Source organism: Papaver somniferum, chromosome 9 (assembly GCF_003573695.1).
Source record: "Papaver somniferum cultivar HN1 chromosome 9, ASM357369v1, whole genome shotgun sequence".
NCBI classification, from domain to species: domain Eukaryota; kingdom Viridiplantae; phylum Streptophyta; class Magnoliopsida; order Ranunculales; family Papaveraceae; genus Papaver; species Papaver somniferum.
In genome coordinates this window covers 26,946,165-26,972,523 of record NC_039366.1, presented here as the reverse complement: position 1 = coordinate 26,972,523, position 26,359 = coordinate 26,946,165, and the positions used below count along the sequence as shown (strand labels likewise).

The 26,359-nt window shown below is 36.6% G+C and overlaps 3 protein-coding genes and 1 long non-coding RNA gene across 4 annotated transcripts; all 4 read left to right on the top strand.

Moving 5' to 3' along the window:
- Positions 1–9,803: 9,803 nt before the first annotated feature.
- Positions 9,804–11,183, top strand: LOC113311632. Its single transcript, XM_026560445.1, has one exon. It carries the CDS (start codon positions 9,804–9,806, stop codon positions 11,181–11,183), a length of 1,380 nt encoding a protein of 459 aa, XP_026416230.1.
- Positions 11,184–13,416: 2,233 nt separating this feature from the next.
- On the top strand, positions 13,417–14,194 carry LOC113314347 (basic form of pathogenesis-related protein 1-like). Its single transcript, XM_026563143.1, has one exon. The coding sequence runs from the start codon at positions 13,507–13,509 to the stop codon at positions 13,969–13,971; it is 465 nt and encodes a 154-aa protein (XP_026418928.1). The 5' UTR covers positions 13,417–13,506; the 3' UTR covers positions 13,972–14,194.
- A 2,690-nt stretch (positions 14,195–16,884) lies between these two features.
- On the top strand, positions 16,885–18,279 carry LOC113313431. Its single transcript, XM_026562199.1, has one exon. It carries the CDS (start codon positions 17,020–17,022, stop codon positions 17,950–17,952), a length of 933 nt encoding a protein of 310 aa, XP_026417984.1. The 5' UTR covers positions 16,885–17,019; the 3' UTR covers positions 17,953–18,279.
- Positions 18,280–20,542: 2,263 nt separating this feature from the next.
- Positions 20,543–21,050, top strand: LOC113310000. The gene is made up of 2 exons (XR_003340846.1): positions 20,543–20,645; positions 20,784–21,050. It is a non-coding gene; the product is annotated as an uncharacterized LOC113310000 (long non-coding RNA).
- The last annotated feature ends 5,309 nt before the right edge of the window (positions 21,051–26,359 follow it).

Genomic DNA, 26,359 nt, shown 5'->3' with positions numbered 1-26,359 from the left:
TTGACGAGAAATTCAGGTTGTTACCAAAGAGTGGTAAGGGAACTAAAAGCACCACTTCATCTTGGGAACCAAAGTATGATCCTGATCCCACCGTTGAGTTTTGGAATAATTTAGACAATCACACGTTAGATGCGTCCAAGTTAACACCTTTACTTGATGATCCATGTGAAGAGGATCCGGGCTATATGGATTGGTATAACCAAATTTCTCATCCCTTCATTATCAATAAAAAAAGGCAAAAAATAGCTGATAAGGGGAAGGCGAGGCCAATCAAGATCACCAACAAGTCTACTTCCGAAGATGTAGTCAAGGCTTTCAAGATTATGGTAAGAATGACTTCACTTTATACTATTTTCATATATTAGTTATGGTAAAAATGTCTTCAACCTCACGGTTATAAGTTGTTGACAAATGAAAAAATAGGTTTCCGAGGGTAGGGAGATGTTGAAGAAAATGAAGGCCAAACTTGGTTGCAAAACACTAATTACCGTGGAATAACAAAAATACCTCATCAAGAAGTGGGATGCAATCATCAACAAAGGACAAGGACCCGAGGAACCCGAACAAAAGCCTACCACTAAGAGGTCTCGACAAGTTGGTGAAGGTACAAGCCAAGGTGGTGCTACCGGCCAACCCGGTAATGATGCGTCGGAAGATGAAAACCAAGGTGGAAGAAGAGGTGGTCGTGCAACTAAGAAGAGGGGTCGTGGTTAAATGCTCTTTTATGTTTCCAAGTTCCTTTTAATTTTTTTCTTAAGTTTTAAGTACACTTTTATGGTGTTGCAAACACCTTTGCTTTTAGGTGCTGAACTTTGTTTTTAATGGTGGTGGGATTGGGTTATGGACACCTTCAATTTCATGTTTTAATGAATAGCTTAACAATTAATTATCTACTTACTACCTGCAATTTAGAAAGTTCGACTTATCTTGAAATTTGAGTTATGCGCCGAATTTATAGAGTTCGATTTATCCTATAATGTTAGTTACGCGCCGAATCATTTGTCCTTCAGGTTCGGCATTTTCTATAATTTGAGTTATAATCCGAGCCTTAAAAATCATTATTGGTGTAATCCAGTATATAGTTCGGCTTAATTCTCACCAATATGGTGAGCCGAATCTGTAAAAATTTTCAAAATTTAAAAAAAAATAGCCGTTACTTATATAGGTTCGGCTTATGTTCTAAAATTTCTATAAGCCGAACTTTTACTTTTTTTTCACGAAAATCTAGGAACGACTCTTTTTTTTTGAAAGATATAGCCGTTGTAAAACTATATTCTATATATACCTACATGTTTTTTCATATTCTTAACCACATATGCTCAAAAAATGGCACCCCCAACTTCTAAGTTTACTCTAGAAGAAGATTTATCTTTTTGCACTAATTATGTAGCATACTATCCAAAGAAGGGTGAAGAACGACGAGTAAATGGTCTGATGAGTATGTACTACTTGGTTAGAATTCATGAAGCCTTCAGCACGGAAATAAGTAATCCTCACAACCGGGATAGTGCGTCCTTGTTTTGCCGAATTAAAAGTATTACGAAAAAAGTCACAGACTTCATAGCTTTAGTTCATTGTGAGTCGATATCGACTCAAAGGTGAAACAAACTCTGAGATTGAAGTTCGATATCTAGAGGAATGGCGACGATGGAAGGGAAAGAATTTCAAATACAAAGATCACTACCACATTCTTAGAAGGTTTCTCATTACCCGTTTAGGATATTAGAAATTAATTGCAAGCCTACTATGTAGCAGGGATGTAATCCACAATTTCTATGAATTTGAAAAGTCTATTTGGAATAATATAATAATTCTTGTGTTCATGAATCATGAAAGGTTTGGATTTATTTAAAAATATACTACAAGCCGAACCTAGCAAAGTAATTCTGATTTTTTAAAGTTTTTAGGTTCGACTTGCAGTGAAATAATATTATAATCCGAACCTGACAAAAAAGCTATGGTATTTTTTGTTGTCAGGTTCGGCTTGCAGTGAATTGTTATTATAAGCTGAACGTTTTCCCGTGTTCATGGTTCCAGTTTGCAGAAAACGACACGTTCCATAACTAAAAAGCAACTCATTCAAGTATTTCGTTTTGATGGGTACGTGTAACTGAAATTCTAGTCAAAATATCATCCTCATCTTACATGAAAATCAAAAGACACAAAATAAACGGATAAATCCATGAAACATTTTTTATGGAGATCCTAAACGAATCTCATCCTCTTCACTGACCTCTTTCTCATCATCTTCACTGACCTCATTCTCATCATCTTCACTGACCTCTTGCTTATCATCTTCATCCTCATCACTTGAAAACGTAATTACTTGTCCACTTGGAGGCTGCACATGCAAAGATTTCCAAAGATCCATTTCCGTCGCATAATTTGCACACCAATCCATCGCAAAATTATTTTCAAATCTAGGCCAAAAGGATGCACTCATCAAGGGTGGTAATGGGCAACCGGGTCTAAGTTTGAGGCCGATAAAATGACAATTTTGAACAAATCCAAGAACAAGTCTTCTATCCTTTACACCATCATTGCAAGGTTTTGTTGGAGGCGCGTAAGTAAAGCTACTACCCGTCCATGCGAAACAATGTACGATGCAATTGAATGTCTCCGCTATTAAAAACCCACAAATGGGCATTTCCATCCAATGTTCTTCTTCGATAATGATATAATCCCCATGCAAACGACGTTCGAATGCAACGTACTCTGCTGCCACCCCTGCATCTTTTCTTGGACCTTTTCTCATTATTGTCTTATAAAATTCTTTGTTTTTACGTAGGGTTTGTAACAATCGTTGCCGAATATAGTTCACTTCATTTTCAGGGGGCACCAGATTATTCCCTTCCATAAAAGGACCAAGTTGTTCCGCCGTGACGTAACAACCACAATTTCCATCACCTTGCACGTCGTCCATTGCTATAATATGCTCATGAATTATTGGCGATAGATCTTCCAAGTAGTTATCGTATATAAAATTGATAGGCCTCATATACTTACCGGACTTATCTCTTTTGGGTCCTCTCATCCTACCAATTTCATGTACGGTCCTTTTCTCCTTTATCTTAGTTTGTGAAGGATACATCTTATCCTTCCCCTTGACATCCTCTTTACTATCCTTAGCTTGTGACGGACAATCATTATCATTCACCTCTTTGTTACTTGTTTCCGATTTTTGAATACTCGGACGACCTCGTTTTTTTGGAACTTTGACTTCTTCCTCCTTCATCAACTTCTCAATTTCTTTCTTTGCCTTTTCAAACCTTGCATCATGGTAGTCAACGCCGTATGGATTCCTTTTATTATCCAATAGTTCCTTGTTGGCTTGTCTAGTTTGAAAATTATTCATTTTCTTACTCTTCCTACCTTTCAAGTCACTCTTCTCCGGTTCCAAAATATTTTCTTGGGTGAAAGGATACATAACCGGCATCATGTTGTCCCATAGGAATTTCTTTTGAGGTCGGGACATATTCCTATACATCTCCGCCAATTTTTTCCCATTTGTCGTGTCCCATATCTCTAGATCATCCTCGTCGTCTTCGGTTGGGAGAGGATCTAAGCTTAATTGTTTCCAAAAATGATCAATATCCTCAAATGGTATGATACCATCCTTATACCGAAGTAGGTCGTGGCGGCATGGAAGTCCCATAGATTTCTTAATTGTACAAACACACTCTTCCTCCAAGGTGGCGTCTAATGTCTTAATTAAATCCACTTCTTTCATCAACAAGTCGATGCATAGATGAGAGACCCTATAAGTTAATTCCCGTAGCCAATTAGTACCATAATTCTTGTGTCTAAACATAAGGTCATGCTCGAACGCGGCTTTAATTCTCACAACATCACTTTTGAAATATTCATCAATTGCATCAAAAACCGTGACAAAAGTGTCAACACAACCAAAAAGGTTCTTCTTCAACCGATAATGAGCCGACTCTTCCATACTTGTGGCTTGGTTGTCGAAGTGTTTGTGCCGATTTGTGAAACAACTCACGAACCTTTCTTTATTAGGTTCCAACACATCTTTCACCAAGTAAGTAATGACATCGGGGTAGGCGGTCTTCCAATGCTTAATAGGCATTTTAAAATTTTCTTCATAGACATCCTCGGTGATTGACCATATCAAAGCTTCCCATTCGCCTTGGAAATAAGCCCACAAAATCTCATTATGTTCATATGCTTTTAAGAATTCCTTCTTTTTCTTTTCTCGTGTCTCCAACGGTTGCTTAGCAATATTCTCTAATTCTTTCAACTTAAGTGGTTGAATTATCGGTTGACATTTTTCCTCACATTGCACCATATGTGAAACGTACAAAGAAAATTGAATGCATCCGGAAATATCTTCTTAATAGCATACATCAACGATGAATCTTGATAGGAAACGAACACTTTAAGAAGAGCACCCTCCCGGAAGATTAACTTCAATTGTTCTAACCTCCAAACATAACTCTCTTTCTTCTCGTTTTTCATGAAACAAAAAGCCACGGTGAACGGTGCCTTTGTCGAAGTATGCCCCACAATGTTCATCAATGACATCTCATATTTATTAGTCTTGTACATGCAATCCAATATAATAACTTGTGGGAAGCATAGAGCCAATTGGGCGCATTCCGGGTGGGCAAGGAAAAGGTGTGTGACTTGACCGAAGTCATCCAACTTCTTTTGGAAAGAGTAGTTATTCTTCACCCCTAACCACATTACTTTTTGCATCACCATCCTACCTTGCAAATTGAGTCTTCTAATCTTTTGTATTGCATTGTAGATAGTTTGCATAGTCGACTTGTTATTCTTGTTGTCCGCCTTCAATTTGCTAAGAATCCTAGAAGGTGGCAAACGTGCTCCTGTCATTTTATCCACTTCTAGCATCTCTTCGGGTTTGAGTTGCGCTACTTTCGCATGTCCATGAAGGTCTTTGGGACGTGGGTGGTTATGACGACAATCCATATGTTTATTCATTATCCAATATTGATCTTCTTTCTTCATGGTCTTATTCTTGAGGTTGAAAACGATCTTGAAAGGGCAATTTCTTTTCTTCGTCTTCGTCCTATTCTTTCTCCCGGTCTTCCAAACATATACGGTACCCTTTTTAACCTTGCTAGCGCCGGTTCCACTACGCTCACAAATCATTTCAAACCGATCCCATCGGCTTTGTTGTCCTTTAACTAGTACACAATTTACCTTCATCGCATGTTCCTCAAGCCAATCAAGACCTTCGGGTTTAGTTTTCCATGTCCACGTTCATTCCAAAACAAATAATTTGTAAGAAAAACTTTGGAATATTCCGACAACATTAAGGTGCTCAAAAAGTTCTTACATACCAAATCATTTTGGAAGTGATCCTTGGTATCCTCGTGAATCATGTCTACTGGATCAGGTTGATTTTCCATGGGTCCAACCACGATCTACAAAGAATATCACAAGGTTAAATACTAGAAAAGAATTATAATAGCAAGGTTCGGCTCATTCGACAATCATATTATGTGCCGAATCATGAACATTTACAGGTTTCAGCTTATACGATATTCTAAATATGTGCAGAACCACACTCAATATTTTAACTCAAAAATTTAAAAATTTATGTTCGACTCATACGTTAATGAAATTATGTGCCGAACCTTAAACATTTAGAGGTTTCGGCTTATACGCTATTATCAATATAAGCCGAACCATTAATTTTCTTATTCCGGGCTATGCAGGATGTTGTTCGGCTTACTATGAAACTTTCATATAAGCCGAACTAGTATGTAACAAAAGGGTGAGAATTGAAAATTATAGGTTCGGCTCATGCTGTAAACAGATTCAGTGAGCCGAACCGTTCATCATTTGGTTGATTCGGCTCATAGATGTCAGTCGAACCTAAACCTGGTTCTCTGAACCATGAAGCGAAAATCCAAACTTTTGATAATTTGTAGCTATAGAAGTGAGATTGAGCATGAGATAGAAGTGTACCTGTGTATTAGAAGCATTGGGTTCCTCATATATGTGCTCATCATCTGGATTTGGCTCATAAAAATCATCATCTTGAGTTTGTGTTTGAGTTTGAGCTTGAGTTTGAGTTTGTGTAAAATCATTCTCATAATCTAAGAAATCAACCATTTGGGAATCATTGTTGTAGTTGATATGTATTTTTCTAGGTTTTTTATATGAATTATGATCCTCCTCATCCTCCATTGAATCAAGAATAAAATTTTCTCACTTTCTCCTTCTCTTTCTCTCCTTCTTAACCAAAACTTTGATTTTTTTTCCCACAAATTTTTTCATCTAAACGACCTTTATGATTCTGAAAATATCTTAATCACTAATCAAAATATTTAATCACTAATCCAGATTACTAACACTAATACGTAAAGGATAGATTTTCCATTTAAAAGAATTTGGGTTAAGGGGATATCTGATTTTGCTACTTCACAACCCTTTTTGTCTTTATTGAGTATGCCTTGAAAGATTTTGGTATGCCCAAAATCAGCGTTCTTTCCCATTAAACATGCAATGTATAGATGGTAGCATTTTTCTCTTATTTGAATTTTGTTTTTAGTTTGTTTCTTTATAGATGACTTGTGTGAAATGAAATCGTTTCATCTTGATTCGCTATGTTGTTCCTCTGGCCTGATTCAATCTTTTCTTGTTTCTATCTTTGGATGCTTTGTTCACTCTTATTTGTTAAAAGGGACCTATATTGTGGCAGCCCATGGCAATAATGGTCTGCAGAGAATGAGCCAACTCTACTTGTTTTAGTTTAGATTGATATGAAACCGTACTTCAATTAAATTTACTTGTCAAATTAGAATGAGCCAACTCTACTCTAGCAATCTCTGGAACATTATCATATTCTTACAACATGGCTGACGTTCTTCTACTTGAGTTGGAGCGTGACAGAATTTCGCGATTCAGATATTCAGTAGGTACACCAGAGATTCAATTCACACAACTCTAGTTCCCCAACCATTCGTGGATACTGTAAGTTCTCTGCAGCAATCATTTAGCTACGATAGAAATAAAGCTCATAGTCCCAGCATTAATTCGGAATCTACCTTCATATAACTGCCTCAAACTTAATGCGGATGTTCCGTACGTACTTAAATGCTAATATTGCAGGCATGGGTTCTTCAAAATTCTGCAGGAGAATGGCTAACAAATCTGGAAATGTTAACAAGGACCAGGTTATGACTTACAATGCCGTTGGTAATAGATGGTGTCTCTAACGTTTCTTACCTGCTTCTGATGTTGCTCATAAACTCTGTAAGTTGACAATTCCGTTGCTGTTAATTTCTTACTGGCTGGTAAGTCTTGAACTACGAATATTTGGTTGATTTCTCAACTGCTGAGTGTTTGCGATTTCTTCTTATGCACACTCATTGAAACCCACACCAAAATCGACCTGATGGCCTGACTGCAGTTTCATGACTCATCTGTACAAAAATGACTTAACATTGTCTCTATAGGATTAGATATTGAGCTACAGGGGAGTTACCAGTATCAAACAAAAACAACCCATACCTGTAGCACTTCCGGCCACACTCATAACATCCCGGTGAGACTTTTGCTTCTACGATATTATTTAGAGAGAGACACACAGTCAAAGAGTGGCCTTATCTTTTTGTGCGATGTATTGGTGGTGTCCGTAGACTGCAGTGATAGAATTCCTGACCTTCTGCAGATTTGATTGATTTTGTGTGTGCATAAATTTCTTACGAATAAAACAAATCTCGAAAGACCCTACTAAGGCTTAGTCTTATGGGTGGCCAATCTAGCAGCTAGATTGGCCATCCAGCTCACCCAGGCAGAGCTACTAAGCCTTATGGCGCTGCTAGAACCGCAGCGGAACGCTGCTTGGTTCGGCGCTTGACTTGGTCAACCAGATTGACCGCGCCGAACGGTTCGGCGTTGGGAATTCGAGTTTTAATTCAGGAACCTCTCTTCCTCTTCTTCTTCACCAAACCTTTCACCTAAATCCGAAATTAGAAATTCTAGATCATAGATTCTACCCAAATTTTTTTCAATTCCTTGCGTGGGTTTATTCTCCATCGAATCCTTGATCGTTTGAGACTAATTTTATTCAATTCCGTCCACGAAATTGATTGAGGTAATGATTTTAAACTTTAGGGTTTCTTCTCTAATTTTTGATTATGATGAAAATTTGATGAAATTGATGATTGATGTTTGTTACAATACATGATTTAGATGAAATTGATGATTCATATGTGATTAAAATTGATTTTTACAATTTTTAGGGTTTAATTTGATAATTGTAGTACAAGATAATCCGGTAGCACAACAATTTTGTGATAATTGTGGATTTTCATCTGTTTTTGAGTTTGATTTCGCCAACGGCGATAGAGCCTTAGTTGAAGCCATAGCTGAGAGATGGTGGAAAACTACCAGGAGCTTTCATTTTCGAGATTTTGAGATTGGCCTCCTTCCTTTAGATTGGTACATGTTAACGGGAATTCCAACTGGTGACCCTTGTAAACAACCTGTAGTTATGCCGCAGTTGGGTAGTGATCTAACATATCCTGCTTTGGATGATTTGTATTTTTCGGATATCAAAAACCATGGTCCATGGGACTCCAAGACTAATTCATTTTCCTTAATAGTCTTGAAGAACTACATTCAAAGTAGAAGAGGGATGGATAATATTGAATGTGCAGTGACATTGACACGAGCATTCTTTATGTGGTGTTTTGGTCATTTTCTTCTTATGCATTCTAGTGGGAAAGTAGATAAGCGTTGGATTGTAGTCCCGACAAATCCTCCAGTTTTGGAAACAATTGATCCAGATGATATTATAGTAGAGGTCAATGACTATTATACAGTCTCTGAGGTTCAATATAACATTTGGTGGACGAAGAAAAGTGTTGGACCTTATGTCACTGACTCATACCATGCACAGAACGTAGATGAGATAGCAGTGGGTAGCTCAATTGTTCCTCGGCGTTTGTTTCCTAGTCATCCTCCTCCAGACATGATGTCTGAGACATACACCTATGCAACACAGAATGAGGCGTCATCACAACTCCCAGTGATAGATTGGAATATGGCATATTCCAATGAAGCCGGCGTAGAACGTCAAGTACCAGTTCCAAGGGTTGGTTGTCCTTATAACTTCCGGGAGATGAATTTGACATTGGTTAGTACATTGACATTGTGTACTCATTTTCATTTTATAAACACGTTAATATTTCACTAAATTCTCTAATTTATATACTTGTAGGATGATTGCATTAGTTATATGGAACAATCAACCGCATTCATACAAGGTGCTCGTCAACTCGCCTGGGAAGAATCATACAAATGGGCTACAACTTCATGTTCCTCATCTGGCAGATCTACATCTTCTTCCATACCATCCACTTCCGTTCCATCTTCTTCCGTACCAGAAAACGAAGCTTTTATAACACAAGACCTCACATTAGGCGGTTCATATGATTGGGATTCCGGTCAAGGATTTTATACTCCTAGGGTCGAAGATGGAGCTACTACATCACAACAAGGAAATGCACAAGGAGGAAACGATTTAACTGATGCGTTGTTGGGTGGAAGCGATCCTAACATTGTTTATGAAACTTAGTTTAGCCAACAACCCCATAATATTTTTGGACCTTAGCCAACGATTTTAAGTGTTTATTTTTATGATTGTTTTTTATGGAGTGTTTATAAGTTTTTTCATTTTTATGGAGTGTTTATAAGTGTTTATTTTTATGATTTATTTTTTATGGAGTGTTTATAAGTTTTTTCATTTTTATGGAGTGTTATACTTTATTTATTTTGTTGTATTTAGGTACATTACGCAGGGAGCTATGAGAACAGTTTTGTTGGGCCTACCGGATGATGAAGATGATATCGAGACGAATGTTATAGCAGCGGCTACACTTTTGGAGACTCGGAGTAGGCGAGGAATATATCAACCCTTCCCGAAAGAAGTCAAGACCCGTCAGAAAGTGTACAGAAAACGGGTAGATGCGGATGCTCGTATGATGCATCAATACTTCAACTTCAACTGTATGTATGGACCAAAGAAGTTCAAAGGTCGGTTTGCTTTGCCTCGTCCACTTTTTTTGAGAATTTTAGAGAAAGTTTGTGATTATGACCATGATTTTCTCCAAAAAACGGATGCTTGCGGTATTCTTGGTCATAGTTCATATATGAAAATGGTTGCCGTCATGAAACATTTTGCCAAAGGCATTGCACCGGATTCCTTAGATGATTACACACAAATGGGAGCCAGCACTATCTACCATTATGCTCTGAAGTTTATGGATGCAATTATTTGGATTTTTAATGGTCGATACATGCGTCAACCTACCGCTGAAGATACGAAAAGAATTTTAGCAGAAAATGAAGCTCGGGGATTTCCTGGTATGCTTGGTAGTGTCGATTGTTTTCACTGGGCATGGAGAGCATATCCAATGGATCAAGCAGGTTCCCACAGCGGCTATAAGCCATATCCCTCGGTTGTTTTGCAAGCGGTAGCAACATATGATAGATGGATATGGCATTCCTATTTTGGGTTGGGTGGGCAGAACAATGATCTTAATGTCTTGCATGCTTCTGGTTTGTTCGATAGACAGCTTAATGGTGCATCACCCACTTGTCATTATCAAATCAATAACAAGAATTACGAGCAGGGATACTACCTAGGAGATGGTGCGTATCCCATGTATGGTTGCATCGTGCAAGCATACAAACCCGTTTCAAACAATAGGGAATCTCTTTTCAATCATTACCAAGAAGCTAAAAGGAAGGACATAAAACGTGCATTTGGTGGTCTTAAAGGTAAGTTTGGAATTATATTGAAACCTTGTCGTTATTACAAAAAATCTGACATGAAGGCAATTATGAGGGGGTGCTTGATAATGCACAACATGTGTGTTGAGCTGGAATATCGGAATAAGGATTGGGGGAGGATCACGGGAGATGAACCTCAACCGCCAATTCAAGGAAATGTAAGGCTAGCTCCTCATGTATTGTACAACCCAGCGGTTTGGGGACAACTTCGATTGGAACTCACTACACACATATGGAACCGACATGGAGAAGGTTTGAGAGATGGTGATATTCCGAACATGGTTATGGATGATGCCTTGCCGGAAGTTGCTGAGGGTACGACCGACTTGGATACGGATGAAGACCAATACGAATCTCAATCAGATGGTGCATTTTATGAGAATGAAGAGTAGATTTCATATTATAAGTAGACATTTTAAATAGTTTTTGTAAACTCCATAAACTCCATTTTAATTAGACTCTAATACTATTTTTATCTTAGAGAATTAGGAAGTTTTTGTAGGATTTCAATTTAAATGTAATTTTTTATGTTTTAAGTTAGTCGGATTTTAATGTCAAAAAAAAATTGTAACATTGCAAAAGACTATTTTTACTTTCATAAATTTCCTAATTTTGAAACAAAATACGATTGAAACAAACCCAATTCTTTAAACAAAATACGATTGAAATAAATTGCAATGTACAAATCGAATTCTGGAAAACATAGGCGAAATTTTCAAATTTTGAAACAAAATACGATCGTAACATAACGTAAATAGAGTTCAGAAAGAGTTGGGAAAAAAAAAAGGTCAAGTGCTGGACGGTTCGGCGTTGGCTTCCCACGCCGTTCCATTCGGCGTTGGTGTCCAACGCCGAACCATTCGGCGTTAATTTTCAGAATTTTCCTTCAGCGCCGTTCCATTCGGCGTTTGGGGAACTTTTTGAGCGCCTAATGGTTCGGCGTTTCTATCTCGCAGCTACTTCACCTGCGAGCAATCGCTAGGAGAGAGAACTATCTATATTTTCCTTCAACACTTTCCCAACAACTTTATCAGAATTTGCAACACTTTTCACTCAATCTCTCCATCCAATCTATCCCATAAGACTAAGCCTAAGGAATTGTCTTCTCTCATCGAATGATACCACCACCGTAGTATATAGATTTATAGGTCAACTTCTTTGTTTGACTTCAATGCGTAGGTCACAAATGCCCAAGGGGATCCTTGGACTGAATTCCTTGCATCATGGGAAACAGTAGTAACTAAATGAAATCTAAACAAATTAGATAGGAAACCGGTGATTATCTCTTTCAGCAAGTGTGCATCTTTAGGTTAGGAATTTTCCTTGTTGTTCTACATAAGAATACATTGAATAAGCTTTTTTCTTGAAAGATTATATATTGAACAAGACGCACAGGATGCTGACGTTCTTGGCAGTTGGTACCGTATAGCCGCCTGCCCGCCCACATGCTTATTACTAGGTAGCTAAGTCACTTATGTTTGATCAGTTTAGGAAAGTCTATCCATGAAGCAGCCTAGGTAAGTAAAGATAAAAAAGTTTAACCGTTGCGTAAGTGTTTTTTTCTTAAGGATCTACGCTCTGCTAGTATGTTGGATATATGTTGTTTGATTCGCAAGGCGCCAGGCAATCGCCCCAAAAATCTAAGGAGAGGTATATCATATACTACCTGGTTAACTCTGGGCATTGCATCCCACCCAGATCACAAGGGGATCCTTGGTATATAGAAGCTTAAGTACGTCCTTGTCCCCTTACCAGATCCACTAGAGTGGTTCTGTCAACTCTTACAGTCATAGGAACTAATGATCTTCATATTTTGACACCGATTTTGTTGCTTTTACCTGTAAAACATCTGCTTCTGATGATCGACATCTTCATTTCCTGTCTACGATAATTTATTTTGCCTGCCAACCCCCATTAGTTATGTACAGCCGGAGGATTCATTTGGAAGCAAAAGAGGGAACTTTCGAGTACTGAGAGGGGGTTTCTTTTTCTTCATATTCTCACATTTCTCAGAGAACCAAGTTCACGGTCAAGAGGAGATGCAACAAGGTGCTGGCCATGGAGGGGTGGATGCAGTCGTGGAAATAGAAATCCGAGGTGGCCGAAAAATCATTTTACATTATTTCTCCGGAAAAATTATTGAAAAAGAAAAACTTATACGTCAGTGACTTGAGCCTAGGCTGCTACGTACCCATTAATGCTTGATTCCATGGCAAACATAAGTATCTAGAAACTAAGAATTTTCTGTTCACATGCCACAAATGACAAAAATGGCAAAAGAAAGAAAATCTCCTTCTCGTACAAAAATCACATCTTCTGGTATATTCTCGTTTATGAGCCACAACTAAGTAAGACCTAGTCCAAGTTAATTAGCATGCAGTTGAAAAGTCCGGAAAGCATTTCCATATAGCTAGTATTTCCGAGCTGTAGTCACTCTCTTGAAACAAAAATGATCGATAAGGATGAATTGATCATTTATTCAACGTAAATTTACGTCATCTATGCAGATAGGCATGACATAATATATCAAACTTCATAATTGTTATAGATATATTTTCTTTTGTGTGAACCTAGATCATTAGTTATCCTCTCATCTCTCTATTATAAATAGACGCATCACCTGATTCAACTAAAAATACATCTGTTTCATCTATGCCTTAAAGATCGTCTAGCTAGAAATTTTGAATATTTGCCTTCAACTAGAAGGCAGCAGTGATGAGTTTCATAGTATTTTTAACCCTTGCCTTGTCATTCCATGTCTCCCAAGCCCAAACCCCACAACAACAATATCTAGCCGCACATAATGCAGCTCGTGCCGAGGTTAATGTGGGAGCTCTCGTATGGGATGATAACGTTGCAGCATATGCTGCCAACTACGCTAACCAGAGAGCCGGTGACTGTCAACTTATTCATTCTGGTGGCCGATATGGAGAGAACCTCGCAGGGAGTTCTGGAAATCTTGCCATAGGTCGTGCTGTAAACTTGTGGGTATCCGAGAAAACTATGTACGACTACCAATCAAATTCATGTCAAGGAGGAGACTGTCGACACTATACACAAGTAGTTTGGAGAAACTCTATCCGCCTTGGGTGTGCGAGTCGGACTTGTAATAACGGTGGTACCTTTGTCATATGCAGCTATGATCCTCCAGGAAATTGGGCAAGACAACGTCCTTATTAGACCTGAAATGTGGTTCTCTCTAATACTTAAGTACAGACTTCATATAAAACCTACCAGTAATAAAAGACCTAGCTAATACGATTAGCTTTAGGGTATTCCAGTATCAATAAGCTTTTAATGGCAATTATATGTACACTGTTCTTGTACTGTTGTTGTACTGCATGTATGTGATTTCATAGTGAAAAATGTATCTTATTTATATATATAATTGTTTTGGTTTAATTAGGAAACATTATTTGAATTAGGGGGCTGAGATATAACCCCACGTAAAGCACCATACATATTTTAAGGACGCCGTTGGAGATGAGCAACTATACATATCTCTATAGCCGGCACCCACAAAATCACGAACAAATTTGTTGGTTTGTTCATTCGTTTTTGGTGTTTATTGAGTCCATAATGGGAGCAAAACGAACAAACTTCAAGTTTCCTAATTAATGGTGTCTCTGACGTTTCTTACCCGCTATTTATGTTGCTCATAATCTCTGTAAGTTGGCAATTCTGTTGATGTTAATTTCTGACTGGCTCGTAAGTCTTGACCTACTGATATTCGGTTGATTTCTCAACTCCCGAGTGTTTGCGATTTCTTCTTATACTTATTTTCTTCTTATGCACACTCATTGAAACCCACACCACAAACGACCTGATGGCCTGACTGCAGTTTCATGCCTCATCTGTACAAAAATGACTTAACATTGTCACTATAGGATTAGATATTTGAGCTACAGGGGAGTTACCAGTATCAAACAAAAACAACCCATACCTGTAGCACTTCCGGCCACACCCATACCATTCCGGTGAGAGTTTTGCTTCTACGATTATTTAGAGAGAGACACACAGTCACAGAGTGGTCTTATCCTTTTGTACGATGTTAATTTCTGGTGGTGTCTGGAGACTGTAATGATAGAATTCCTGACGTTTTGCACAGATTTGATTGATTTTGTGTGTACATAAATTTCTTACGAATAAAACAAATCTCAAGAGACCCTACTAAGGAATTGTCTTCTCTCATCGAATGATACTACCACCGGTGGGTAGTTAGGTTTAGAGACTGTGGACTATGCAGTAGCAGTAGGTAGAATTAAAGAGTAAGACGTGATGTGAAGTGTAATTCGTAGAGTTCAGTTTGGAGTGTGGTTTTCACCTAGACTGAATTTAATTGAATGCACATCATGTGCCACATAAATATTTGTTTTGCTAGTGCGCACGTTGATTTGATTCACGCATCTCATATGGACGTTTTATAGATGGGGGCAACTGCAAATGTGTCGCATCTGGAGCAAATAGGAACCTTGCGCACCAAATGCCCAAGGGCCACGCGTTCTAAGTTTCTAAAATTTTGGATTATATCTTCAGAGCCTAACCTAACACAACACTGTGGAGCTTAAATTAAACATTTTATGGTGGTTTTAGCTCTTTATTCTTTTACTATTTATTTTTCCAAGTTATAGTACTCTTTAAACGGGTAACAAAAAATTTGGAGTCACATTTCCATCTGGATCAGCTACGATTTCAGAGACGGAAATGTTAAAACTACCGAGATTTTGTCCCGACAAAATATCCCGACTGAGATAAAAAGCTGGCCCCATTTCAGCTTTTTCTAACACAACACTGTGGAGCTTAAATTAAACATTTTATGGTGGTTTTAGCTCTTTATTCTTTTACTATTTATTTTTCCAAGTTATAGTACTCTTTAAACGGGTAACAAAAAATTTGGAGTCACATTTCCATCTGGATCAGCTACGATTTCAGAGACGGAAATGTTAAAACTACCGAGATTTTGTCCCGACAAAATATCCCGACTGAGATAAAAAGCTGGCCCCATTTCAGCTTTTTCTAATCCCAAAGTAGAGAGGCGCTCCCGAAACCGCACAATCCCCTCTCGGGATGTTTTCTTGGTAATTTTGTAAGAATGCCATAATAAACTTGTTTTGTCACAGTAAAATTATTACTAACCCGAAAAGATACATCATCAAAGTGATGAAAGTTAACAGAAAACACAGCTGCCACCAATAACAGCTTCCTAGTTACAAATTAAAGTCTCCAAAGTAAAACACACAAAAAGCTTAGAGTGCAATGACCAACTAAACATAGCACTTGACTGAGGAATATTTCTCTTCCTGTTGTTGTAAAGTCTGTTGATGCGCACCTAACAAGCCCAATAAACCCGCATTATGAGCAAAGGCTCAACTGTAGAGATGCCCAAGAGATTGATGTTGAAGACAAGGCACCATTAGAGGATGAAAATAGTGTTGTGAAATTGAAAGCTCTGAAGAGATTTCGAGGAGAAAACCAATGACAGGTGAGCAAAATGTGGAAGCACTCATGAAGTTCGGCCCTAGCTTTGGAAAAAAAAAGACACTAAACGGAGAAAGAACTCTCCAGCAGGAATTAGAATAAAAAAGTTAGCGTCTTCAATTTAGGCGTACAGACGCTTACTTAAAGCACACCATCCAAGTAAAACTAGCCCTGGTGCCGTCGTGCCCTTGGTCCTCTATTTTGTGTATATAGTGCATGGTAGGATTGGTAGTTACCCATATTTCAGGGTAACAGTTTACCAGAGAAGATATGAAACAGTTAGAACCGACAACGCTCTGCCGGAAATGAGCACACAAATCTTCTGTCCAACTATAAACAACTCTTCCGGTATGGCATTATAATTAAATACTTAACAAAGCAAATCACCACCAACGAGAGACTTCACTTACCGCTCTCTACTAGTAACACTGTAACAGTCAAATTCTCCGTTCACATTGAAGTCAACCAAAGAAGTTGACCAAAATCTTGTCAAATGCACCAATTAAGTTCCACAGAGTCTGGTGGGACCACTTTCATCTTAATTAACCACATCAATTAAGATCTCTATAAAATACTAGTAACAAGAGACAAACTTGAACATTTCACACCCTCATTTTTTTTAATAGATAAAATTTTGATTCTTTTACAGCCCCTTGTGTAATAGTCTAATAGATAGTGTGTTGATAAATGCCATCTCAGAATCACAAATTTTCATTCTCCATTTTCTGATTCTTGCATTGATTATCAAAAATGAGAACAAAACCCATCACAAGTCCAGGCAGAACGGAGAAATTCCCACCACCATTAATGAGATTTTTAAGAAGTAATGGAGGAAGTAAAAGTACTAGAAGAACATCTTCATCTTCTACTCGTTCAAGTCCACTGTTTATCAGAAAAAAGAATAGTGCTAATGTTGAAACTACTACTCAAGAACCCACTTCTCCAAAAGTTACTTGTATGGGTCAAGTTAGAGCTAAGAAAAAATCTAAAAATGGAAGCAGAAGCAAAGATTCATCACCAAATAAATGGTTTTGTTGGAGTTGGAGTTGGAAGAGTAAGAAAAAATCTCTGTTTTTCTGTAATTGTTCTTGTTCTTTTTGTTCTAAATCTGTTTTTAGAAGTTGGTTCTTGTGTTGTTCATCACAAGATAAAGTTGATGAAACTGTGCTTGAAGTTGGGAGAAATGAAGAACCAAGAGATAAACAGGAAGAGGTTGAGGATGAAGATGAAGAAGAAGAAAGCAAGGGTTTTGTGAGTACAACAGCAGCAGGATCACATTCACCACCAAAGAATGCATTGTTTCTAATGAGATGCAGGTCAGATCCATGTAAAAATTCCTCAATGTCAATGTTCAGTAGATTTAGTGATAGTAGTACAGATCAAAATTATATTACCAATACTGAAAGTAGTAAAGAAATTGAGAAACCCACATTGGAAAATCTAGTAACTGATTACGAGGAAAAGATTGAGTCATGTGAAACTTCATCAAGTAGCAGTGAGAGGAGAAGAAGTAGCAGTACAGTAATCAAAGATGAAGTAGTATCAGTAGTAGATGATGAAGAAAAGGAAGAAGGAGTACCACTGACATTAACAAGATGTAAATCAGAACCAACATTTACAAGATTAATGAAAGTTGATGATGAAACTGAGAATCAGAAGAAGAGAAATTCAGAGTCTAAATGAAGAAAAAAATGTCCATCTCATACTTTTATTATTAACTTATACATTTTGTGATATAATCTTTTTGGTTTCACTTTCCAAAGTTCTGTTTTTCTCTTTTATATGATCTTTAGTTTCTTGTTTAATGGAGATATGGGGATGGATGTACAGTGAGAGAAGAATCTCTCAACAATGGAGGAAAGAGAGAGGGAGAGTATTAAATGTGCAATGATACTATTACACAGCCTCTACCAAACAAAAGACTGACTTAAAACTGTATTTAAGTAATATTTGTTTGGTGATGAATGATATGTAGAATCAGATACGTTATATATATAGATTTATTGGATTCTATACAACAAGTTTGGTTTTTTTCTTGTTTTTCACTATTAAGAGTAATGTCAGATCAGTCAGGATTATATTATTGTTTTTCTTTTTTTATTTTGATATTGAAGTTGTGCAGGCAGTATTGAATCTCCAAATTGTTTGGTGAAATAGATCTCTACTATTTGATTATTGGAAATTTGGGTTTGGAATCAACAGTTGTGAGTAACTGAGTAGTATAAAGAAGTATTTTCATAACATGGTTGTATTTATATTGAATATGTTCCCCACTTGTGGACCTTGCAGGCGTTGCCAATAGAGATATTGAACCAAGTAGCCTTTATTTTAAGTGAGGGCTCGTAATAACTATTTTAATAGAAAATGGACTGTATAGTCAAAAAGGTGAGTTTTTTGGGCCATATAGATAGATAGGATTCGGCCTGGGTGAAATAGCCAATGAAATCTTTAAGTGAGGAGTTTACGTTATTATCCTTTTGGAAAGGATATCTTCTTCTCGTCTTCTCCGTCAATCATAAACCAGATCTAAAATAAGCCAACATCACCATCGATCTATTTCTCCCACTTCTGTTTTCTCCCCAACAATCATCTTGTTGCAACGCTGAAAATGGTTTCTCCACCGTCTTCATCATATATTTTCACCGTCTACATCAACAGTATCATCATCTTTGTCCCCCTTCTACATCAACAACATCATTACAGATGAAATTGAAGACTTCATTGTTGAAAATGGTTTCTCCGCCGTCTGCAAACACCCAACACCAACTCCAGCGTGATAATTAGGGTTAAATCGATAAATTTCACAAGATGTCTCTTAAAACTCGTAAGTTTCCAAACCCTAACTCTGTATTGATTTTATTTTCAGAATTACATGATTGATTCATCCAGTTGGTTGATTTTATTTTCATTTAATTAAACCGGATGTAATTGGGTTTCTTTATTTTAGTATAAATTTGTGGGAGTTATGTGTTTGAAGTACCTTGTGATTCTAATCCTACAATGAAATTAGGATGTTAACTAAATGGTTATCTGTATTGGATGAAACTTATTTGCATCCTGTTGTTGTAATGAAATTATTGATTATTTCTATTGTATGAAACTGGTTTTCATCCGTTGGTGGTCTTAATTTTAATGATTCTCTATTGGATGAAACTAACTGGTTTTCATCTGTTGGTGGTCCTAATTTTAATGATTACCTCTATTGGATGAAATTGGTTTTCATCTGGATAATCCCATTCTTATAGTGTCTCTAAAGGTGAGATATAAAAATTGGGTTTCATCTAGATGTAAGGTACTAAGGTAGGATGTAACTGGTTTTCATCCGATACATGCATAAATTAGCTTTCGTCTAGCTTTAAGATAGGATGTAACTGGTTTTCATCTAGGTTTAGTTTGTGGTGTATATTTTTTCAGCATGTTTATACTAGGATGAAAACCAGTTTCATCCAGGTTAAATATAATATAAACTAGGATGAAACCAGTTTCATTTAGATTTAATTTGTGTTGTATATAATTTCAGCATGTTTAAACTAGGATGAAAATGGATTCATCCAAGTTTAGTATAATACAAACTAGGGTGATATCAGTTCTATTTAGGTTTAATTTTTGGTGTATATTGTTTCAGCATGTTTAAACTAGGATGAAACTGGTGGTTATATGCTACATGCCTGAATGTTATTCCAACCAAATGGTTTTCAGGATACCTGGAATTCCTTAACATATTTCTGATATGGTGAAATTAAGAAGCTGTAATGTCTCTTTTTCTGTCTGCCAATTTCAGTGGGACTGTAAGTTGTATCTTTAACAACTTTATAGAAGATCGGGCTTTTAGCGAGGTCGTTAGAGAAGCCAAGAATGCTGGTTATACCGAGCCATATCCAAAAGACGATTTGTCTGGAATGGATGTGGCTAGAAAGGTAATTGAATTCCTTTCCCTCCCTCCCTCATGTCAGGACTCCGGAGCCTCCAATCAGGATACGGGTTGGTTTATGGATAGAAACCTTTGTGTCAACCCCATCCTTATCCTTATCCACTGACTATCAGGTTGTAGCCTGTTTTGCACGCTCTGAGTGGTAAGATTCTTATAAGGTATCTATTTGATTGCAGGTCATAATTCTAGCTAGAGAATCTGGTTTAAGACTGGATCTTTCTGATATCCAAGTGGACAACCTTGTGCCAGAACCATTGAAAGTAAGATGAGAAACTTATAGATGTATGACTACTTATTGCTGAGCTACTCAATATAAACTTTATGAACTTTTCCCATGGTATTGCTGCTCCAGTCAAGTGCATCAGCTGAGGAGTTCCTGCGGCGTCTACCAGAATTTGATCAGGAAGTCGCAAAGAAACGGCTTGATGCGGAGGCTGCTGGTGAAGTAAGTATCTTAAGACATTTTTCAATGGATTGAAACTGGCTGCATAAGTGGCCAGAATAACTGGATGAATTTAATCCGAGGAATTCTTTGTGTAGACATTTGTCTTACATTTCATGGTTTTGTTTGTGGCATCTTAAGGTTCTGAGGTATGTTGGGGTAGTAGATGCTGTCCAAAACAAGGAATGAATGCAGGGGATGACATTATAGATGTGCAGGTGATGGCAGTTGTGGTTGGCATGAGGCAGAGGTGAAGGATCTGCAATGGGTTACGTACTCTGTTTTTAATTCTGTTTCACGCACTATGTTTTGCTCTGTTTCACGCACTCTGTTTTGCTCTGTTTCAGACACTATGTTTTTTGCTCTGTTTTAATTCGTAAAACAGAGCAATTAATTCTGTGTTTTTTTTGTACTCTGTTTTTATTTGTACTCTGTTTTTATTTGTACTCTGTTTTTATTTGCTCTGTTTTTTTGTACTTTATTCTTCTCCAAAGCAGTAAAGATTTGTAAAAGATAAGGACATATTTGTCTCTTCAGGTTAATAAATAAAATATATTCTGGGTCAAATGTCCTTTTTGGATAAATGAACAATATATTTCTGTTTTTTTGGCTATATAAACAGTATCTAAAGCTAAGAATATATTTCACCCAGAAATCTTCTGTTTTGGTCTTTTTGACCAATTTTGTGTTGATTAAATTGAGGTTGTATTCATCGATTATAGAAGGGTTCTTATATTTCAGTGTGTCCAGTTTAGGACATCAACCTTATACTTATATAGTTTTATGTTAATTATTTTCACGCAATATTTTGGAGTGCCATATTGCAGTCTATTATGTAGCATATATTTAAATGGAAGCTTAATGCGCGATAAATTTCTACAGTATACCAGATCTGACATTGATTACTAAATATAAATACTTGATTATGAAAGAAATGAATCCTGGTACTCGACGAATTCTCCCTGCACAGTGATGGATGAATAGCCACAACATCTATATTTGCTCTCATTCGACTACATACGACAGTCGTGCAGATATGAATATCAATTATCCTTGTATCTTAGCTTCGTATAACTCTGAATCAAGTGATTCTTGGCTCGTTGAATTCATACACTCATTCTCTATAACATAAGGACCTTTTCATGTATAAAGTTCATTATCACTAAATTCATGGCTCAAATATCCTCGAGTCCAAACATAAATGTACGTTTACTGTCATCGGAATTGTTCCATAAAGTAAGCACTTGTTTCGATAGATTAATCCACCACGTATCTTTGTTTATGAAGTCCTCGTTGATGCCTTCGTTTGATCTTCAATCTTTGAGGGTTATTTAATGATGTCTGATACTCAACTACACACTTATAATCCTAGTCCGAGACTTTACTTTAGTAGACTAGAAATCAAATATAGTTTTGCTCATCTAATATTGACAACAAGCTTGAGATAGAAAAACTTGTGGGGTTAACCGAGCATTTCTCTAACAGTATTTAATTCATTGAAACTTTTAGCCCAATGGTTAAGCCAACAACCATTAGATTAGTTCTTTCTCTTGTAGTCTAGTATGACTGGTCTATTTCTCATATTGACATTAGTAATGTTTTCCTTTATGATGACTTGGAGAAGGAGGTATATATGGCTCAACCACCTGGATTTATTGATCCTGAAAGACCAACCTATGTATGCAAGCTTGACAAATCTATTTATGGACTCAAGCAGGCTCCAAGTGCTTGGCATGCTAAGCTCATTGAACTCTTACTTCTATGAATTTCTTGGTTTCAAAAGCTGATCCTTCTCTCTTCTTTCAAAAGCTTGGATCCAGAGTTACTATTTTTTTGGTGTTTGTTGAGGACATACTCTGTTTTTAATTCTGTTTCACGCACTATGTTTTGCTCTGTTTCACGCACTCTGTTTTGCTCTGTTTCAGACACTCTGTTTTTTGCTCTGTTTTAATTCGTAAAACATAGCAATTAATTCTGTTTTTTTGTACTCTGTTTTTGTTTGTACTCTGTTTTTATTTGCTCTGTTTTTTTGTACTTTGTTCTTCTCCAAAGCAGTAAAGATTTGTAAAAAATAAGGACATATTTGTCTCTTCAGATTAATAAATAAAATATATTCTGGGTCAAATGTCCTTTTTGGTTAAATGAACAGTATATTTCTGTTTTTTGGCTATATAAACAGTATATAAAGCTAAGAATATATTTCACCCAGAAATCTTCTGTTTTGTCTTTTTGATCAATTTTGTGTTATTTTAAGTGAGGCCTCATAAATAAGTATCATGGTTTTGGGGGTTGTGATAGGTGTCATTGAAAATACTTACATTTTGGTTTTAAGAGCTCACGATGAAGAAGACAATATGAGAGAAAAACGAGTGGGAAGGGAAGAGGATCACTTGTTGCATTTATCAAGATGATAAATTATGTGCCCTTGTCCATGGTACACGTCTAGAAGGGTACCATCTTACATTCTTACTTGACCTCTAGTCAAAGGTACCCCATTAGCAGCCAAGTAAAAAACAATTTTTTTTTTTTTTGGTTTAATTGAGTTGAAAAGTTAGAAGTTTGTTTGGGATTCGGAATCGAATTTAGCCACGTTTATGTTGGACACCCAGTTTTCACGTAAAATGCGTGTTTTGAGTTTTTTAATCGCTCATCATTTCCCAAGTTCGGAACCAAATCAAAATGACTTCTAAAGACGGAAAAATAATGCCCAATTCATCCTTTTGTTAAGATTAATTTGGAACATTTGTTAATTTATAAAATTTCTTTAAATGTGGTGTAAAAGTAATTATGCATAAGGCCAAATACTACGAAGCTCAGAATTTAGTCGAGACCATCAATGTGTTTAGTTCTGTCTCAGGGCAGATGATAAACTTCGAAAAATCTGGTTGTTTTCTAGTAAGAAAGTACACCCAGATAAATGTGTCTTTCTTATTAGAACTCTTAATGTCAAGAAAATTGACCTAAATGACAAATATTTAGGTATCCCTCTTTTCATTAATAAAAACAAATTTGAATCTTTTGCCTTTCTTGCTGATTACTTTGACAATAGTGTTTCCAAGTGGAAAGGAAAACACTTTAATCAGGCTGGTAGGTCAGTCATGGTACAAAATGTGTTGAAATCGTCCTCAGTCTACCATATGAACTCTTTCTTGATTCCTGATAATGTCATTTATCAAATGGAAAAGTCTCAAAGAGACTTCTGGTGGGGTAAACAAAATCAAGGAGGAATTTACATAAAACAGTGGAAAGGCGTTTGTTCTCATAAGCATGTAGGAGGTCTAGGTTTTCGTGATTTAAAGAAGTTCAATTTAGCTCTGTTATCCAACATTGCGTGGAGATTGATTCATGGTTCGGATGAACTTTGGTTTATAATCCTTAGATGTAAGTATTTCAACAATAATCATCCTTTACATTATAAGAAAAACCAAGACTCGTCTTGGGCGTGGAAAAGAATTTGTAGAGGTCTAGATATTGTTAAAAAGAACTCTTTATGGGAAGTTAAGAATGGTAAAAGTATAAAAGCTTTTGAAGATAACTGGATACCTGATGTTACCAGTCCCCTTTGCATTCATTATCCTAATCCTAATCTGATGGTTGCTGATTTCATTGATGACAACACTAAAACTTGGAATGAGCCTTTGTTGAATGCTTTCTTCACTAGTGAGAATATTAGTAGAATTAGGAAACTTTGTATCCCTTATTTTGGCAAAGATAGATTAATTTGGTCTAACTCTCACAATGGGACATTTTCTGTTAAATCTTCATATAGAGCTTTATCTTCTGTTAATGTTAATGGTACCATGAACCCTCCCCCTGATCCTATTTTCAAAGCTCTGTGGAAATCTCATCTAATTCCTAAAGTCCAACTATTTGTCTGGAAATGTATCACTGATGCTCTGCCAACGAAATTAAGATTGTCACAATACATGTCAAATAGTGATACTCTTTGCATTATGTGTAGTAATGGTGATACTGAAACCACTGAACATTTACTGTTACATTGCACTTTTGCAAAATCCCTTTGGTCTGCAACTCCAAATGGACATATTACTTTACATGATGCAGGTACAAATCCTTCGATTAAGGGTTGGATAAGGCAATGGTTGGAGAAAGGTAGATCTGACAAGACTCAGATAGAAATCCTTATTACTGCTTGGAGCATCTGGAGAGATAGATGCTACCGTTTCTTTGAACAGAAAATTACACATCCATCTTCCACTGCCAGACTGGTCATAAGACTTTTTAATGACACCATTGATCTGTTAAACTCTGAGCTTGATCAAAGAGTTAATAACACCAGTAGTGACTTGCATAATCATTCTGTTTCTGATACTAATACTGTATCTTATGGGAATCTCCCTGATGATTTCATTTTAATATACTGTGATGCGTCTTTCGACAAAGATACTAATATCACTGGAATTGATATCTATATGACTACAGCTGCAGGTACCTTTAAGAGATGCAAAACAATCAAAGGTTTAGCAAGGAATCCAGAGGAAGCAGAATGTCTAGCGGTGCTGGAAGCTATCAAATGGGCACATAGCAAGAACCTGTCTTCTATCAGTATTTATATTGATGCAAAAAAAGTAATTGATTACTTGAAGAATAAAAACAGTAGTTTCTGTTGGTTTAGTTGCACAATCATGGATGACTGTAATCTGTTATTGAATTACTTTTCTTTTATTAGAACTAGTCACCTTAGGAGAAATTTCAACTCTATAGCAGATAAAGCTGCTAAGCATTGTAGGCGTTTCAACATTTGTAATGTGTGGGGGGAAATTATCCCTGATTTCTTAGCACAATGGCGAATTCAATGAAAAAAATAATCAAATTTCAATACATTAATACCTATATATGAGTAATTGGAGCACTTATATGTTCAGCTTGTTTACTTTCCTGGGTTGGTTCTTATCCTAAACCATTATGATCATAAATATATTGATTTGATGTTGTTGCATCAACAAATTCAATTATAATGATTTATTCTAATGATTAGCAAACTAATCTATTAACTTAACTAAAAATATTTAACCAATAAACATGATTAGTAAGGGTGGATTAGGAATTATATAAATTATCCGGATAGGGGTGACCTTGATTTACTATTTAAATCCCGTTTTTGTCTTTTTCCTATATCCCAGTTAATAAAAGCATCCCCAAATTGCGCGTTCCATTGAAAATGCCTAAATACAACGCCACATAAGATTTCCAATGATTTATCCAAAAAATCGTCTCCAATGGGAATGTGAAGGGAGAAAATGAAGATGATGTGTCTAGTAGTTATATAAACATCCTCAAAGTGAACCTCTACTTTTAGAAGTTCTCTTAGAGGATGTGAACATCCTGCTCATCATTATATATGGTTATGATTAGACATATAATTTGGATCAGTGGTTTAAAAAATTCAAAACTAAAAATATATAATTTGTGATTGCAAATGTTTTTCTTTCATCTCCTTAAATTAATGAAAATTTGATCTTTACATCATAAAAATACTTCCACAAAAAATGCACACCAAATTAATTGGAGATGCCCTTAATTTCCATCTGGCATTTCTTAGATAGCGAGCGGAATAGATGTGTTCCCTCTCATGCTAAAAGGTAAGAGATACTGCTACATTATAGCTAAACAATAACCCATAGTGGTTGGCTTTGGTATAGTGTGGATATATCCAAGCGAAATACATCACCATAATGTTTGGCCAAACCCTGCAA